This window comes from Atta colombica, unplaced genomic scaffold (genome assembly GCF_001594045.1).
Source record: "Atta colombica isolate Treedump-2 unplaced genomic scaffold, Acol1.0 scaffold254, whole genome shotgun sequence".
NCBI classification, from domain to species: domain Eukaryota; kingdom Metazoa; phylum Arthropoda; class Insecta; order Hymenoptera; family Formicidae; genus Atta; species Atta colombica.
Window position 1 is genome coordinate 1,113,718 of NW_017259353.1, and position 19,808 is coordinate 1,133,525.

A 19,808-nucleotide genomic window follows, 5' to 3' on the forward strand; every position below is an offset into this window, starting at 1 on the left:
CTACATGTAGTAAGTGGGTAATGGGACAATGAAAACGGAGACATCGAGAAGGCAAATTATCAAGAATAATTTGTAAAAATATTTAGTAATTATAAAAATACAAATCAGAAATTAAAAAGAAAAATAGTATTTATTCGGTGCCTATAAATAAAAATACTTCATGACCTATTGTTAAATAAAACTTTACGATTATTACTTTTTATCTATTAAATGACAAAATTCAAATTTTTTTTCAGGATTGCTTCAATAAAATGACATTTTTCCTTTAAATGTTATATAAAATTATAGCATGCATTAAAAAAATAGCTTACCGACTTTGTGAGCCTGAGGTTCTTTATAAGATGGTCCCTGTATTTTCTGCTGATTAGCTTTAATCTTGTCCATCTTGAACTTTAATTTTTCTAAAACAGTCTTTTCCACATTTTCTTGAATTTCTATACGTTTTTGATGCAGTTCTTCAAACAATTCTGCACCGCGAGATGCTAAAATGCTCATGGCTTTTGTCTCATCTACTATATGGAAGAAGTAATAGCTCTTGAACAATCGTTTTTGTATCAAAAGAAAGGCAAAACATAATCCGTCCCAAACCATGCCGATATCTTCTCTAGTGACAGTACACTTGGAATCCATTGCTATCTCGCTGGAACTCTTGAACTTTTTCAAGCATGCGATACCCAGTAATTGCACAAGCCAACAGGCTGATATTTCGAGCTAGTATTAAAATAATAATAATTTTTACATCTTTTTTATCTTTCTATAATTGTAACGTATTGCATGTTTATTTAGTTTGAAATTTCTGAATTATATTTTCATACAATTATTCCAAATAAAATTCAATAATAGACAAAATTTTTTTATTTTATTTAAAGAAATAGTATTTATGACAAAATAAAATTGCAATAAATAATAATTGTAATAATTTTAGAAATAATAAATTAAAAAAAGAGAGAGCTTACGTCTTTAATGAGGACGCAACCCACACCTTGAAGAAGAGCCTTTGAGAAAATTACAATAACACTATATCCGATCAGTATGTTCCACCATTTTAAAATAGTTCTCATTGGTCTTAAGTAAAAATTGCTTCCTTGCCAAAGGAATATAAATGCTCCTAAAAGATAGCCGAGCGAAAAGAGATTCGTTCTTTTTGTTCCAGCCAAAAACATAATCGATAAGGTCACCCACATGAGACTCATCATGCTACCACGTTTAATTATATCCAGCCATGAATGAATGTGCGACACATAATCTTTTACAGGATTTACAAAATTTGGTTTTTCCATGTCTTGGAAAACAGAATAATTGTGTCCAGCCACAAAATCCTTGTCAGGCTGCAAATATTGTTGCTCAATGTGGAAGACTAAACTTTGCCGCACGATCATCATTAGTAAGATAAAATCACCTGCGTACAAAATAAAATGCAAAAAATCTTTCTTTAATTTTAAATTGTATTAAACTTACAAATAAGTTTTCTGGAATTCGGAGGGAAATCTGGATCAGGAAGATACATCCATTCCTGCAATCTTCTCATTATTTCAGAATTGTTCCAAGGATAATCTGGAATAAATTCAAAAAGAATTGTTTATCATTTGCTTTATATAATTAATTAATTAAAAGAATTAATTTTTTCTTAATGTATTATTCCTAATGTATTACCTATACAAAGCCACGAAGGTGGAGCCACAACAATGGCGTATTGGATAGGTAGGAGAATTATGGCAAAAGTTCTAAAACAGGGCCAAATTCGTGCGACAACCTTCCTTTTCAATGAAAAAAATAGTAGCAACCATATGCTGTACAAAACGGAATAAAAATCTAGTCTGGTGCCAATCAGCGTAACAATCCCAATAAGGCATATTTCGAGACCAAATTTGTAAAAACCGTAGTTGAAGAGAAACTTTAAACACTCTGGTAATCCTTTGTCAGCGTCCATCCTTGTAATGGTTGGGAACATTACTTGAGGAGTATCCAATGATTCTCCTTTATTATGTCGATAAAACCATTGTCGAATTCTAATCATTTTCCTGAAAGTCGTCACAGTAACAATGCCAATGTAACCTTTCAACAGATCTGGAAGCATACCCGGACCTGCTTTTTTCATTCCAAACCATTCGGCTATGTTGTAGACGGTTTGATTGTTATTTGCATATTGCTGATGGTCTTCATCGACGGATCTCTGAAATTAATTAAAGTAATATATTTAATCGAACTTAAAAGAAAATATATTTTAACACAATAAATTTTAATTTACAGTGCAGTTGACATTCCAGTTATCATGATTAATATATTTAATTTGATACAACATCTTGGTAACCATTAGAAGCGATACTATCGCGGCCATTGCATTAATTGAATTTATCTGTATATTTCTTCTAAAATTGATCATTATAACTATGGCGACGATGAAAAAGAAATTTATTGCGCATACCTAAAACAAAGATAAATATGTTATTTAATTGTTTAGTTAATTTTATTCTTCAGTTTTAAAAAGTATGCGTTGATTATAATAATTCCACTTACGTCATTGATGCATAGAAGAACAAATGAAATAAAAACTATTTTTTGCATGTGTATTTCGAGGAACAGCCAGGTGTAATTATAAAAATTTACAAGATGGTTTTTCATGTTGTGTAATAGCGCTTTTCTTTCTAATTTTGACATATCTGTAATTATATTCCCAAAAACATTTATTAATAATAATATTTTGATAAAACAATAATGTTTACTAAAATAGTAAACAAAATTAATAAAGAGCATACGTTTTAATTGCTTCAGTGTGTATATCGTATGTTTCTCATCTTCGGTGAGTGTAACTTCAGTTGGTGAAGATTCTGGAATATTTAAGCTGGGAGAATATCCTAGACTAGCTCGTCTAAATGAGCTTTCGGGCCTAAAATTAATAAAAAGGTATTTTTAAATGGCAGTTATTATATAATTAATATCATTTTTTTACGAACCCTAATCTATCAATATTTGTGACTTCAAGAAAATCCTTATGGAAATAATGAATCTGAAGTACTGTAATGATGACGAAAAACGTTGGCGTTAGTAATCTCACAAACAAATCTTTGATCTCGTAGGTCTCTAATCCAATGTCCATTTGTCTGGAATAAAAGGAAAAGAAAATAAACGTATTTATCAACTCATAATGATATCATGGCATTCTTTGTTTACGATATGGGATGATTTTTTATATATATATTTGATGGAAAATCAAAATGTTTAATAAATGAGATAATAATTTCACAATTACTTACAAATCTTGATCTATACCAAGATACTCCCAATATTTCGGAAAGTTTTGAAATTGGTAAGTGTAAACGAGAATCAGCATGACGATCGAATATCCAATGACAGTCACCCAAAATACATACATCATTTTTCTCCATGCTGTCCATGATATCTAAAATTCCACGATTTAATAATATATTTCTATTGATAAATTTCGAATAGATATATGTTCAGAATTTAAATATAACACCTGGAATGTGATAACAAAAATGAGAAATAGCGACATGTAAACGATTCTGAACATGGTCATACGCTCGCCCGTAATGCCGCAGATGAACAGCATGATTGCTACCACAGCAATCCAAAATCTTGTTAGTAGATCTTGCAATAGTTTTCCAACATCTTTCATAAATTTGCTCTTGATTTCTGGTGCCTCCTGATGATTTATAACGGTTGTAGCCGTTGAGACAGATATGTGTAAAGGCGCTACCATATCCCTCAGAGCAGATGATCGTCGCTGTTGCTTTCGTTCTGTCATATACTGTCTCATAGTGATCCAGAACATTGATATAAATAAACACTGTAAATAAATAAATTACATTATTTTAACGTATACAATACAGCTTGTAAAATAAGTTTTTACTTATAAATAAATTTAGATTTTCTTATTTAAGGAAGATATTAATGCGTACTTTAACTATAAGATGCCAACGGCCGAGTTCGTCAGCTTTGCTGAAACCAATTTCAGAAATTTTTACGCCGCTTACTACTCTTGGCAATTCTTCATCTGTCAGATCCATACTGTATACGTATTGTCCGAGAAGTAAGAGAGTTGCATAGAACACGATGAAAGGAGAGCATTTCATCATTGAAGCACGTTTATTGGGAACCATCCACAGAATTAGCGCCCATAAAAGGAGAACGAATGTTGTCCAGCTGTGATACATTATGCTCCACGTCTGAAAGAGAATTTTAAAAAAATAATCGATTGTTTAGAATATTTTTACTTGCCATTTTTATTTTATGATACTCACCATCATTATTATATTTGTAGCAAGATATGATGAATTTACTATTAATTGGAAGATAGAATACACTGCCATGATTATTTGTTCAATGACGCCTGATATTTCATCAGGTGTTCCTAATTTTTGAAAAAGTCATTTAATTATCCACTTTATTCAGTTGCTTTTTTTTTTGATAAAACCATACATTTACCTTCACTGAGACTTTGCATTTGTATGTTATCATCTTGTTGACCATCCTGATTCACAATGATACTTCCGGTAGTGGAGTCCTGAAGAAGGCCCGTTCTTCCAGATCCAAATCGCATCAGCTATACAATAAATCAAATATTTTACTTTTCAAATATTTTTAATAGTAAGTTTATAATTTATTTTATAAATAATTTCATTTTACCAAACTTTCTATTTACTACATTTCTCAGATTATATTAAATCAATATTCTCCAAGTTTCCTATGACAATAACAACCTTCATGCAAAATGTATGAAACATGCGTTTACCTTCACCAATTTATTAATGTTAGCTAAAATTTGATTAATTATTTGGGTATGTGAAAATTATGTGCGAAGTTAATTGCAACTGCACGCCAGGTTATCTGCTTGAATAGAGAATCTTGGATTGCTTAAAAATTTGTCACATGCAAAATTGTGAAGTACATTGTTGATAAGTAATTAATTAATCATGCATATTCAATTGGTATACGTACAGGTGTTCGCTCGTCGATTGTTGCCAACGGCGAATCTACGACCAGCTTCTAAAACAATGGCAAACTAAACATAGCAGCATCCAAACGGAAAATGGTTTTGTTCAGCATTAAACAACAACTGCACATCTGGAAGGCGATAGCAAATAAGAAAACATAGAAAGTATTTAAAAATAGGCGAAACAATTTTTTACAAAAGATTAATTTTCAGAGAGAACATATTAAACAGAGATTATACTAATGCATAAAGCTACATAAATAATAATGCTAATAGCTCTTATAATCAATATTAAAATTGACTAATTATAATGATTGTTGATTACATTTTATATAGTTTAAGGAGATACTTTAGTTTGACTGATCAAAAAATCTTATTTTTTACAGTTTTTTTATGTTTATATTTTTAAGAATATGCTTGTAAAGTAATTTTAAATCCATAAAAACAGTACTTCAAACAAAGAAGAATTCTTCTCCTTAAGAAGAATATCTAAATAAAGTTTATCAATCTAACCAAATTAACAAGAATAATATTGGAGGAAATTGAAAAAAGATACTACAACAAACACTACAACAAATAATTACAAAAATATACTAAAAGTATAAAAGATTAAACAACCGTAAATATAATATTATGAGAAATTAGAAAACTAGAAAGCTGAATCAAAATTTTGAAAATTTTAATGATAATTTTAACCTTAAACTAAAAATGTTGTAATATAACAAAAATATAAATATATTGTACAAAATAAATACAGTAAAATGCAACATATATTGAAAATATACAAATAATATATTTGAAAATTAAACTGATTAAAAAGTTTAGAGAAATTTTTCTAAACTGCACAACTATAAATGTTTATAGCCAGTACAACATTTAGAAATAAGTTTTGTATAAAAAATTTTATGTAGACTTTTGGCATCCAATATGATACATATCAGCAAAACAAGAATCTGAAATAAAAAGCAGCTGAGGACAAAGGCGATGTTGCATGATTATAAATATTAAAAAATATTAATTATATATTGAATCGGCTCTCATGGAACGAGTCCTTACACGAGCCTTACGACGAGCTGATTGCCATCTTTGGGAAGGTGTCCTGCGCCTGAGGGACACATGCCTGGACAATGGAGTGTCCAGATTTTCCAGTCTGCCACTTAATCGTTTTGCTTCTTTCGCCTGTAATGCCTTGTTAGTACAAGCAACATACTTTCAAAATTTTCCACAAATAAAAAATCGACAGAATTGCCAAAATTGATATTAAATTTAAAACTAAGAAACTAATAAAATTTTCAAGATATCAATAGAATTTCCTTCAGAACTATATAATGTTTAAATGTATAATAACAAATAATAATACATTTATAGTAAATTATCACATACCGATAAAATAAGATATTATTTTTTACGAAAAAAGTACGACTAATTCAATAGCTGACGATTCTATTTTTGTGGTTCATTTAATAAGCCTGAGATCGATTGTTCCATCTTCAAATAAACTATATGATAATTTATCGATTGGATAAACGAAAGAATAAAAGAGTAAGGGAATAAAAGAGTAAAAAGTAAGAAAGTGAAGTTTATCGAAAGGTAGAACAACTTAGCCTTAATCTTATACCAACGATTCCAGATACATTAAATTAGTTCAAAGGTCTTGTTAGGCTATCGGCTGTTATTTGTAGTGATAATGTTAATAATTACTTCTCATCCACAAATGAGTTAATTACGCTCTATGCAATGGATAGATAGCATGTATAGCTTGGGAAAAGCCTCCAAGTTTTAAAAGAAGCTTTGGTAGAAGAAGTACCAATATACTATTTCTAATAATATTTGATATATCATGTAGACTATATATTGAATTCCATAGCTATTGTACTTCATTAATTATTACACCAAATTTTTAGTTTAGATAATATGCGACAGAGTGTTTGTTCTACAGAAATTATTTGTACCCAAGTTTCTTTCAATATAAAAATAATACGATTGCACACATTAATAATATAGCAATTAAAATAATTCTAATGTAATTAAAAATTTGGCACTAGAAATTCTATAGGTAATGAAATATATATGTTAAGAATACTAATCTCTAATATTATCTAGCAATATCTTTACATATGCTATTCTAGTTTTTTAAATAATTAATTATAATAAATTTATAATTTCTAAATTTTTATATATTAAAATTATTTACATTAATTAATAAATATTTAAACTCACCGGTTTTCTACTGAGAAATTGCGACTGCAATGCGAGGATATAGTAGAGCCAGAACAATCTCAAAGCGTATCCGTAAATCAACCAATCGGCATTATCTGTATATTCCACATTTCTCGGATCGCTACAATTGGTGTGATAAACTGCAGCCAGAGCCAAGTAACGCGACCAGGCACTAGATACAGGAACAATTTCTTGCAGCCATTCGTTCTGGTAGGCGAGTAATATAACGATGTGAACAATCACGATGATCATGATGATCCTGCAGATCACGGAAAATCCCTTTCGCAGTTCTTTGTTGCATGCCCAGCATGTAGCAGCGCCGAGAAACACCAGGAAATAGAAGGCCGCCTCTATCGATGGCTTCAAGGCCGCGACACAGCATAATGACGCCAATACAACATAGATACCGATACTTCCCAAGAAATTAATTATCTAAATTGTAAACGTGAGAATTATCTTTGATAAGATATCAATTTTTGCGTAAAATACTTGGATACGTAATTTATATTAGAGTGAATTTAAATCGTAGATTGTGATTTTGTCATAAATGGCATTTTATACATATTTATATTAAATATTTATATTATATTAAATTGCAGACATTTTTATTTTTTACTGAATTTTTTACAATAATACGAAAATATAATTACCTTTGTGGAACTATCCTCTATTTTTTTTCGTTGCAAATTATTTTCTTGATGAAGAGCAGTTTCATCCTCTTCAATGCTAGCACGTCTTTGCGTAAGGAAACGACATATAAAATATACAACAAGTACGGTAGGTAAAACTATAAATTCCGGCGCCAACCAGTAAAATACTTCCCATACAGATGCACTATCTAATCTGACAAAGCCTATGTGTCTGAAGAGCTTCTCCAAAAATTCGCCTAAAAATATATTGTTTATTTGTGTTTAGAGTTAAAATAACTTCTAATTAAAAATTCTATGATTTTCAAATATTCTTTTAAATTTTGTTTTGAATCCCATATTATATTTAATCATGTCCAAAAATATTATGTAAGGGTATTTTTAAGAATAATTTCCAATTTTTATAGAGGTAACGTAATATTTAGGTCAGAGTATTGCTTACAGTTTTGTAAAAAGTATCCATACGGCGGTAGTGACAAAAGGACAATGTGAAAGGTGATCTGAGCTATAACTATAAGAAATGCTAGGCAAATACAAGTCTTTAAGTATATTCCCGTGTGGCCTGTTATGGTTTTGTGCGTCGGTATTGGGACCATCGGAGAATAAAGCATTAGTCCCAGGTAAACGATCGACAATCCCGTTGGTCGCCATATCGTACCTATAAAATTAAAATCCATTTTTATGACGTTTGTAATTCATTTTTATTTTAATATAACTTTTTTATTTCAATATCTTAGACTTTTAGCTCCTCTATAAAGAATTATAGAAATTTTAAGACTTCAAAAAGAGATTTAGATAAATCTGAAAAATATAAGGAAAAGTATAGAAGATATATAAAGTACCAATTATGTTTTTATTATAAGAATAATGATAATAAACTTTTTATTCAACAAAAATATTAAAGATGTTTATGGAGCTTTTGTTAGAAATTACATCAATCCAATTACTTATTTTGCTCATAAAGTGGTTTAGTCTACTTTCGTTTTAAAAGCTTTATCTACGGACCTTCCCTTGATGAAATGTGTAACAGCACATAAAGTATATGAACTTGCGGTAATAGTTATTTCTACATTTGTGAAAAGGTCATTTATAAGGGGAGGATCTTAGAATGACATTTTAATCCCTCTAGTTATTCGTCAAGACCTTTGCTTTTTATTATTGATCCATTTATTCTAATCATAACATCATTCTAAAGAACTTTCTCAATTTCAAAGTTTACTATATAATATAATAATAAAATATAATAAAATTTGATATTTTAATATTTCGTTTCTTGTAAATATGTTTAATGTTTATGTTGATATATGATCAGAAAAGTTTCTGAAATATGCATTTAACGAAGCTATTATTAAATAAATACCCAGTGTATAACTTAAACATATGTGCTAATAATTAATGCGAATCAGGAGATTAGTCTGTCGATAATTACTTTCACGTCACAGAAACGTGACGTTACATCGAACGTTTTATAAACTAACATATCTTTCTATATATTTATCTGCTAATTTTGATATCTTATAATATACGAGAATTTATGTTATTTGAACTTTTTAAATGTTGATACAAAAATATAGTATCATTTTCAGTAGTCCCCTCTATAATAGCTTAGTCATTTTATTCACGGCACGTGTTATATTTGCACGACACACATAAATAACTACATTGTGTCGCTGCCAAATGAAGTTCGTCAAATGTGCACGATTCTGCTAATTATTTTAACAATTATCTTTTTTTTAAATAAGTATTTTTGTACACATACTAATATATTGGGTTGTCCGGAAGTTTGAAGTTCGTGCCGAAGTTGAAGAAAAATTGAAACGCAGAAAATTTAAATTTTAGTATACATTTATTAAATTATATAAGTTAGTCAGCACGAACTTTCCGGACAATAATATACTCTTCTTTCTTTTTTTGTATTAATATTTAATTTATAACTGTTACGGTCTCTAATATTATCATATTTTTGACAGATTATATTCAATTTAAATATTAATGCAGTATTCACATTTGTTTTATAGATCAATAATCGATATAAAAACTTATATGGACTGTACTTATAGATTGATTATCTTCTATCTTATAGCAACAATATTAACGAAATTCTCGAAATAAATTTCGGAAGCATTAAAACATTAATTATTTACGTTTAAAAATTGGACGATCCACATGTGCAGTAATAATCGTAGCAAAAAAACATTATTCACAGTCATATTATTTTCTACTATTACATATTTCTTTTTCAAAGTCAATAATTCAAGCCTAGCCTGGAAGGTTTCTCATCACGAAACTGTACGTGGTCCGAAAATAGAGAAATCGCACGCAATAAAATGAAATATTCATTGATGTTTTTGAAATATTTTTTTATACAACTTTTATATAAGATATAAAATCATACAGAGGAGTTAATTATTATATTTGCGAGATTTCAACTTTTTTACATATACGTAATTTGATTTATATAAATATTAATACTTCGACTAATTTCTATATTACTTATTTAAAATAAGTAATATCTAAATATATTAATTTTATTACATTAATAATACATTAAATGTTTATGTAAAAAGTAACATTTAACTAAAATTATTTATTTGTAAAAAGATATAATATATAAAAACCATAACATAACATCTTTGTATATCTCAGATTAAATTATTATATTGCAAGTTTGACATTATTTATTGTTTGTATTCTTCTTCAAAGAATAATAAAAAATTTACAAAATATTGCAATAAATTAAACACATTGTGTTTACATTTGACAAAAAATTCATTTCAACAAGCTTATGTGAAATATGAATGTTTTCTTTTTTATAATTATAGAACATTTAAATCTCATTTTGTATGTTTGTATGGTTTAATATGTTGAAGTCGAATATTTATTTGAACAAAGCTAAGAAATTTTGCTTTCCTCCGGGTTCAAGCACCTGCTTCCTAATTTTAGAATCTTCTTCGAGCAACTTGGATACGTATATCCATGTGAATTTTACGGAAATACACTTCTGTTCTATTTATTTTTTGTGCTTTTATATATTTTACATTGCAAAAACATAATTATGCATTTTAATTATTTTCTTATTATAACGATTAAAAGAGTTACAAGTATATACATTAACATTAAATTATTTTAAATGTTTAGAAAAATTTGTCTATTTAAATTAATTTAAATTAATTTACTATATACATTATTCAATTTATATATTTTTCGAACAATCCATTTTGTTGTTTTTTTTTGGATAGGTAAAATATATTGCATAAAGTATTTCGTAAAAAAGTATAATTGATAATAATTAATAAGATTTATAGTTAATTGGACTTTTCTTCGCAAAATTTATTATTCAATAATAGAAAATAAAAGAGAGACAATAATAGTAATGGTAATAGTAATGTATTGCTACTTAGTGACCTAACATGTGGTGATTTGATAACACACTGATAAACAATGACGCCATTATTCCTCGATAATAGATGGATCAATATGAAACGAATATATAATTAATCTACTTGTTTATATAATATGAATCTTAAAAATTTATGTGTATAATTATGTTATATAACTATTAATATAAATATTAAAATTTTATGTTAGAATTGAGTTTATTAATTATATAAGTTTATCATGTACCTTTCTGATAAATTTTTTATTCTTTCCTGTTTGTCACAGAAATAAAATAAAAATTATCTTTTCTATTTGTAAATAAAATAAAAGATTAATTAAAATCTTTTAAAATAAGTTTTCAAAGATAGATATTTTGATAAAATATTTTAATTAATATAATTGTTTATCAAAAATTGATAGATATTTAAAACATATAATAAAGAACAAAATAAAATAATATGCAAAGTGTAAATAGTAATCATGTAATCATTAAAAAAAAGTTATATGTTAAGAGACATTGTTGTTACATTGTTAATATCAAGTACATAAAAATCAAAAAAATAAAATGATACGCGAAACATAAATAGTAAATACGCAATTATCAGAGAAAGTTATATATTATGGAGAAAACGATATTTCCTGTGCTATTTATTAGCATAATACTGAATATGATTATGCAAAGTATGATTAGGCAATCAATTCAAGATTCTTTCGATGTGATTCTTCTTTTTAGCGTCATTCTGTTACGAATGGTGACAAATCGGCATTTCATGTTTTCTTCGTTTTGTTGCTTTATAACTGACGATCAAGAAGCTGAAGTTAATGTATTATAAATTATGATTGTTATAAGTATGATATCATTAATTATTATTTTATTATGACAATGATTATAATAGATATTCGATTATAATAGATATAATAGATATTCCGTTCTAAACTATCTTTGTAAATACTCGCATTTAGTTTCCTTTACAGATTCGCGGCAAGTTTTCTTTAATAAACGTCATATATAACATTAAAAAAAATTTTAATTTTAAAATGAAACTTTTACGATAATAATACTTGACATATTTATAATTATACTTTTTTGCGAAAATAAATGATCAAATCAATTGATATAGCTAATATAAATAACAAATACAATAATTACAAGATTGAACTAATCTTATAATTTTTTTATATTTACTTTTTGCTCCTATTTTAAAGTTATACACACTCATAAACCATTTATTGATTATAAAATATAAGTAAAAAGAAACAGAACAAAGAAGGAATTATGTGAATGATACTCACATCCAGCTAAGATGACTGGTAGAATGACCCTGAGAAGGGCCACATTCAGCCAATACTTCGTCATACCTGAAGCTGCCTGGATGTCTTTTCACTCTAAAACAAAGAAAACAAGAACGAGATAATCGGCTGTGTATATCTAAAAATACTCTTTAAATTTTTCTATGATTGCTATTTGGCATCGCCGAGAAAGTGTTGTCGCAATCCTGAACATCTCTAACTTCATTTCGCTGAGAGACGTAATATTGAAGTTCTGCGCTGTTTTTCATTTTACAATTGACCCTTTCAGACCAGAAATTTTTCTTATAAACTGGTTTTCACACGACGTATTTCACAAGCAGTCGCAGTTATAAACTACATTTGAAGTTACTTTAAGGTCGGTATTTATAGTCAGATCTTATATTCAAATATTAGATCGTCTTAAGTATAATCTTAAGATGTCATAAACCAATAAGACAGCCATATTAGCATCTTAAGATGTTACTTAAGACGGTCTTAAAATAAAAACGGACTATGAATACCCTAAGTTATTTATTCGTAACATAGAATGTTACGAATTCCTATATGCAACATTTATATATCGTTAAATAATACTAATATCGTATTTCACAGAAATCTTATTGTAAAAAAAAAACCGATTTATTAGTTATTTGACGTATGCGTAACGATTAACGCGATTAAGTAGTTAGCATGGTAGCTGAAAGTTCCCGAAATGACTTGCCATTAAGCAATCCTGGGAACAAGAGCGAGTATGTTTTTAGTCATGAGAGGATTCAGCAAAAAGAGGCGCGCCCATCTTAATTACGGGCCAATTACATAGGGACGACACATCGCTGAGAGGTGCGCCGGTTACGCTTTTATCGCATGAAGATGTGAACGCGAATGGTGTATGCGACAGAAAGAGGGAAAAAGCATGACGTTGCGTGACTATATTATTTCACTATGGGCGATATCAATCAACTTTACTTTATTCTGTACAATCCGTCAGTAATCTTTATGAGCACATAAAAAAGAAAAGAAAATGAAGAAAAAAGACACGAATGAATAATTAAAAACAAGCAGTAATTAAAAGTAATGATAATTGCTTTTGATTGGATCATATATGTAATTTAATTTTTCACTGTTAAATCTATAGTGTCAAATTTAACCTAATGTGAGTCGCCATTGCTCCTATTAAATATATTGTTGTTTTTTTACCATTGTTGTTTTTTTAATAAAATGATAGTTAAATTTGACACTATATTTATATTATAGTGTTAAATTGACACTGTATAATGTCAAATATATCCATTGTTTTAGTATAAAATAATATATTTATTATAGATTTAACAGTGGTGTAAGTAATTTAAAAAATATTTTGAAGAAAATTAATGAATACTATATAGATATTAATTAATTTTTAATTTCTGATTAATTTTTCAAAAATTAAAAAGAAAACATTTTCCAGTTTTCTTACAATGCAGCATACCTGCGTCGCTCCATTGAATAACTATTTCAATAATAATGATTTATAAAGAAAATTACATTTATATTAAGTTATTTTTTTCTAGGAAAATATTATAAAATATTATAATACATTTATTTTATCTAATTTTATTTTATCTAATATAACGTGTTACTTATAAAATAAAAAAATAATAACAACAATACAAGGTATAATTAATTTATCGAAAAATAAACTTAAGATATTTTCTAATTTTTTTCATGGAAGAAAAAGTATATCGATTATTGCCAATAGAGATAACATGTAAGGTGCGACTAATAGCTTTACTTATTGTATTGCACATGGGAGAAGAGACACTAGACGGAATCATGTTTCCTCTGATAAATAATATCGTGATTGACAACAGTATATCGTGCAGCATGATTCATGTACAAATATAACAATATTTTTATCAAGATAATATTTCAGCCTTACATTGAAGCCGCTATTAATAATATCTTTATACATTTCTGTAAAATACATATTTTAAAAGTACTTTGTCTTAAAAACATGATATCGTATGCAATATTCATTGAATGTCTACGCGTAGTTTGCACATGTGTCACGTGTGTCGTATTTTAATTAGTCATCTAACTCGATTGTTTGCTTGAATTGTAAGTATTCGGAGTATACTAATTAGGCAAATGTATAGATTTAAAATTTTATGAATAGTATGTTGTTTTTAAACTTGAAATATCTAAAAAATTATATAACCAATGTCGTATATGTTGTATATTTTTTTTTTATAATAATAAAATAATAATTCTATCAAAATACATATTTATTATAGTATTTAATATAATATATTATTATTTGTGTAGTAATAAAAAATCGTTTAAATATAATTACATGGATACAACAGCATAAATTATTATATATATAAAACAAATTTTAATCAATTAAATAAGTAAATAATATATAATGAATTGCTGTGTTAAAGAAAACGTCATCTACCATTATCAAATATACGTCATGAATTATTGTCTCTGTCTGACAATTGAGCAAGATCTGTGATCTAATAAGAAGAATTATTTTTAATCAATGCTAAATAAATGTACGTTGGAATGTAATAGCGTACATAATACAGAAGATGTAAATTTATCACATGTATCTAGATTCATTCATTACACATATTTAGATCAATCAATTTATATTACAATCTTTTTTGACAATTATTTGTTGTTAATTCTTGATATGGAATGTTGTTAATTCTTAATTGAATCGTAAATAAATGATTTCTTCGTAATATGAAGAAATATATGAAATGTACAAGTTGCGTACTGAGTAATTACGTTCCGTGTAAAGATAGATATCGCACCACACGAAAGATTAATCATGAGTTTGCACATTCAAAGAATAAAGTGCAGTGTAAATATTACACAAGATTTCTATATGTTTTTGATAATTGCGGTAGATTATCTTTATGTCTAAAACTATTATTTAAAGTACATACAATGAGTGCAAAAAGTATTCGTTCAAAGAAAATAATTTTTAGCCCTTCTCAACACAATTTTATTTAAAATATTTTTAAAAACTTATTTTTAAAAGTGAACGTTATCTAGCGAGAAATGACTCATCGAATCGATATTGAATCGATATTGATACGATGATTTCAACATTAATTTAACGTCGATTTGACATTTAATTAATGGTCATTTCTTGCTGAATAATTAACAATTTATTTATATAAAGAATAAAATAACCTATAGCCTCTTAGTTATATATATCAAGTTATATATATCAAAAAGATAATATTAATTATAGAAAAATCTTAAAAATAAGCGAAAATTAAAAATTGTATTATTTGGACGGTAAAAATTTACATGCTTCTAAAATTAGAGATATACGCAAAGCTCATTTGTTTATGTAAAAATAAAATGTATTCATTAAATAAAATTGCTAATTAATGTTTATTTTTTAATAAAGCTTTTTTTATAAAAATTTCCTTGTACAAATATTTTTTACACTCACTATATAAAATTATAAATTTGTCTTCTCTAGATTCTCCTATTGTATGAATTTTTAAAGCAATTTGAAAAAATATTTTAAAGATGATAAAATAAGTTTTCAGGACTGCAAACAAACATTAATTAATTAATTATTGACTATTTGGTTTCTATAACGTGCACAGTTGCAGACTAAATCCAATTGATAATTATTGTAATATAGTTGCATCAAATTGCATCATTTTGCAACTTTAAATAAAATAAGAATAAGTATAAATTACATACCTTTACAGCAATTAAAAGGTAAAATCACGCTTGTTCATTTATTATTAAATAAAATTATAAATATATTATTTTAATTATTATTTAGTAACATTTAACATATTTAATAAGAGATTTGATATATTCGTATGTTTGGTAAGACTATGATATAAGTACAGTTTCAAATCTTGTTGTATTTTTTCTTTTAGAAAATATTGCACATATATGCCTAAGAAGTCTTATGCAATAATCCGATAAATAATTGTAAAAAAGTAATTGTACAAAAGTAAAGTATCTATGTTCTAAATTTTTTAATTTTTGTTAATACTTATAAGAACCTTTGAATTGATATAACATTTATAATAATTATGTAAACATGATAAACATTACTTATTGATAATTTTATTATAAATAATTTATCGTAAATAATACCGCAATCGAATGTATTAAATTTTGTTAATTTTTTTTAAATATTTGAATAATTATTATTATTACATAAAAAAATAAATCTTAAAATTTTTTCATTTATCTTTATTTATTTTATGTGGTTTATTTAGAGACTCTTTATTTACTTTTAGAAGTAAATAAGTGTAAACATAAAAAAATCTAATTACATTATAACAAAATCTTAATCACAAAATTGTTTCGTAGAAATTTTGTTCATAAAGTATTTTTGCATTGTGGATGGATCTGAGTCAACACAGCATCATGGATTATCGTCCTTGACAGCAATAGCTCATGCTTCCGTTTACAATAAATGTTGTCGACAATGCTGATATTATACAATAACGCAATTTTACACCTACAATGAGTATGTTTCTAATTTTATAATAAATTTTTTTGATGTAATATTTTATATAATTCTTTTTATTAATTTCACTTATTATCGCAAATTTATTAACTAAATTCCATTTATTATATTCGGAGCAAAATTAAATTTGTTAATATAAATTTATTAACTTAATTCTATTTGTAATTCTGTTGTAATTTAAAATTCGATTTGCATTCATTAAAGAAACCTTGTTAATAAACAGAGAAACCTTGTCTATGATTATAAAAGGAAATTCCCCCCCCCTTCCCCCTCCCCAAGTCTGAAGTAAATCATTTTGTTTAAAATATGCAATTGTCATTTTTCCTTTTTGACAAGTTATACGTCCATTAATTAAAGAAAAAAATCTCTTCACAATTTCTAAATTAAAGCACACTCACAATGCCTTTCAAACATTTCTCTGTCTTTATCATAAAGATCTCCTTCATGACATCAAAAATCAACAAATAATGAAGCAAGAATTTCTAAACATTCCGTTGTTATTTCCGCACTCGCCTCGATTTAATAAATCGTTGTAGTAGAAAATAGAGCGTACCTTATACGAGCACACTTATACACTGTTTCGGAGCATCCCCCTTCAAGAACTTTCTCCCAGCTGTCTTCGGACCAATCGAACTTCGAAGAGAGCAACATGCACTTTCCGGTACGCTTTTCAGCAATCGCGAAAGCAACACGTCATCACCACTAGTGATCACAAACGCACCCACGATGCACTCAACTACTGTGTATTTTTTATGACTTTATGAATGACAACGCTCGTTTATGTCTATGTGTCATCTATTATAAAATTAACGGAGCATCGACCGCCTCTCAATTCTCTCTTACGTACCACAACCGACTTCAGCCGACCACCGAGGTCTGGTCGACGCCGGTTTGCCACCGACTGGTTTGGTCGTTTAGACGCCAAGGCTGACTCCGATATCCGCATTTACTCGTGTACAGTAAAGCCTAGTGTGCATGCGCGGTAACGCGCACTGTATGCGTCATCGGCACTATCTTATATTAAGGCGATTCTCTCTTTTTCGCTGTTCAATATAATAATTAATTATTATTAAATTAAAAAAACATTTATTCACTTTTTTTCTTCTTATATATATTATAATATATAATATATTATCATATGATGACGATAAAAAAAAGTTATATGTATTTTATAATTGTTATATGTTTGCAAATTATACTATGATAATGGCGGAAGAATATAAAAGTTCATAAACAATATAATGTTACATATACTATTCACTTTTGCATTTTATTAAATTATTACAAAATAAATTAAGAAATTTTGTAAGTATTTTTAATAATAATGTCATGATCTTTACAGAGATGGCGCCTGATGTTCCTTTCTTCTAGATAACTTCTTGTTAGCTATGAAACAAACTATGCTACCGACTTATATCCGCTGTAAACAAGTGACACGAGCGCTTAAATTTCTAAGCGCTTTGTAGACGCTGCTGTATATACAACTCTCTTATATAAAAATGATACATATATAAGTAGTGTATAATTATATAATTCATGTATAAATGTGTGTCTTTAAATTAAGTAAATGCATAAATTCATTATTTTAAGTCAGTTCTTCATATCGAAATTATTACTTAGATATTCAATTGTTTCATCATGTAATGAGTATCGAGAAGCTAAATCCCAACGGTATCCAGGTTGCATTAATCCACGCCCATACATTGCAAATATGCACATTTTGATATTGCATTAATGAATTATAAATTCAGCTGTGGCTAAAAGATTATGACGAACGTAAAAAGAGCGCGTAAAAAGAATACAATTATCAATTAAAAGAAAGAATTTTATTAATTAACTAACCAAAAAATGCTGCGAAGCAGTTGCATCAAGTGAAGTCAAAGAGTATAAAAATATTTATAGCTTTATATTTATAACTTCATATATTAATAAAAAATTCATAACTGTTGACAATTATCTCTCTCAGTTTACAAGATTATTGTATCAAATATAGTTTATAATTAATATAAGGGAGCGCAACAATTCAATTAAGCTGTGGAAGAGTTAAGAAAAAGAACTAAATTAATAATATTTGCACCGATAATATTAAATTATTTGTAAGGATTATACAGCATGATTTTTGCGGTTTAAAGAAGAAATTGATTGATTTTCGTAATTTTTATGCTAAATCCGCTGAATCTGCAAATTAGAATGTTCTATCACATCAAGTTTATGAGAAAAATAGGATGAGAAAAATAAGAAAATGTTCCGAAAATACGACAATTCAGAAGATACATTAAACCTTAATTATTTCAAAAACCTGACGTGCTGGTAAAACTTATTTTTTAGCATCCAAAAATCTGTAAGAAACACCTTGTCTGATTCAAAGTTCAATTACTTTGATGTGAATATTGTCATTAAGAAAACAATATATGGGGTTATATATATAGAATCCTATTACCTTATATGATTCTGTTTTGCATTTTATTCAATTTATTATAAAGTAAATGAAATAATTTTTTTTTAATATTTCTACATTTATGTCTACATAGTAGTTTCAACAGTGTCTTAACCTTTACAGAGATGGCGCTTGATGTTTCTTTCTTCTCGTGCATGTTATCTTATAAGAAGCAAATCATACTCCGTTTTATTAGCTGTATACGAATAATGTAATTCTTTTATAAAAATGATGCATAAGTAATATGCAATTATACATAATTTTACATATAAAAATAAATATTAAATTTTTAGGTCCAATAAAGACATGAATTCATTTTTTAAATCAGTTTTTCACATCAAGATTGTCACTTAGACATCCAACTGTTTCATCATATAATGA

At 27.3% G+C, this 19,808-nt stretch overlaps 1 protein-coding gene across 4 annotated transcripts in view; it reads right to left on the minus strand.

Moving 5' to 3' along the window:
• The window catches only part of LOC108689090 (piezo-type mechanosensitive ion channel component), a 29,112-nt gene extending 11,490 nt beyond the window's left edge, over positions 1-17,622 (minus strand). For 2 of the 4 annotated variants that reach the window (XM_018195709.1, XM_018195706.1), the window contains exons 1-20: positions 17,544-17,622; positions 12,493-12,585; positions 8,264-8,479; positions 7,825-8,060; positions 7,175-7,606; positions 6,011-6,133; positions 4,960-5,007; positions 4,447-4,564; positions 4,263-4,372; positions 3,921-4,187; positions 3,479-3,808; positions 3,255-3,400; positions 2,955-3,101; positions 2,757-2,887; positions 2,518-2,660; positions 2,249-2,425; positions 1,654-2,173; positions 1,459-1,554; positions 957-1,399; positions 312-711 (exon numbers count right to left, since the gene is read on the minus strand). In XM_018195709.1, coding sequence (XP_018051198.1) covers positions 312-711; positions 957-1,399; positions 1,459-1,554; positions 1,654-2,173; positions 2,249-2,425; positions 2,518-2,660; positions 2,757-2,887; positions 2,955-3,101; positions 3,255-3,400; positions 3,479-3,808; positions 3,921-4,187; positions 4,263-4,372; positions 4,447-4,564; positions 4,960-5,007; positions 6,011-6,133; positions 7,175-7,606; positions 7,825-8,060; positions 8,264-8,479; positions 12,493-12,556 — 4,147 coding nt within the window. In that variant the 5' untranslated portion in view covers positions 12,557-12,585; positions 17,544-17,622. The remainder of the gene's footprint in view (positions 1-311; positions 712-956; positions 1,400-1,458; positions 1,555-1,653; positions 2,174-2,248; positions 2,426-2,517; positions 2,661-2,756; positions 2,888-2,954; positions 3,102-3,254; positions 3,401-3,478; positions 3,809-3,920; positions 4,188-4,262; positions 4,373-4,446; positions 4,565-4,959; positions 5,008-6,010; positions 6,134-7,174; positions 7,607-7,824; positions 8,061-8,263; positions 8,480-12,492; positions 12,586-17,543) is intronic. The other 2 variants (XM_018195707.1, XM_018195708.1) reach the window with 2 other exon arrangements.
• Between the last annotated feature and the right edge of the window lie 2,186 nt (positions 17,623-19,808).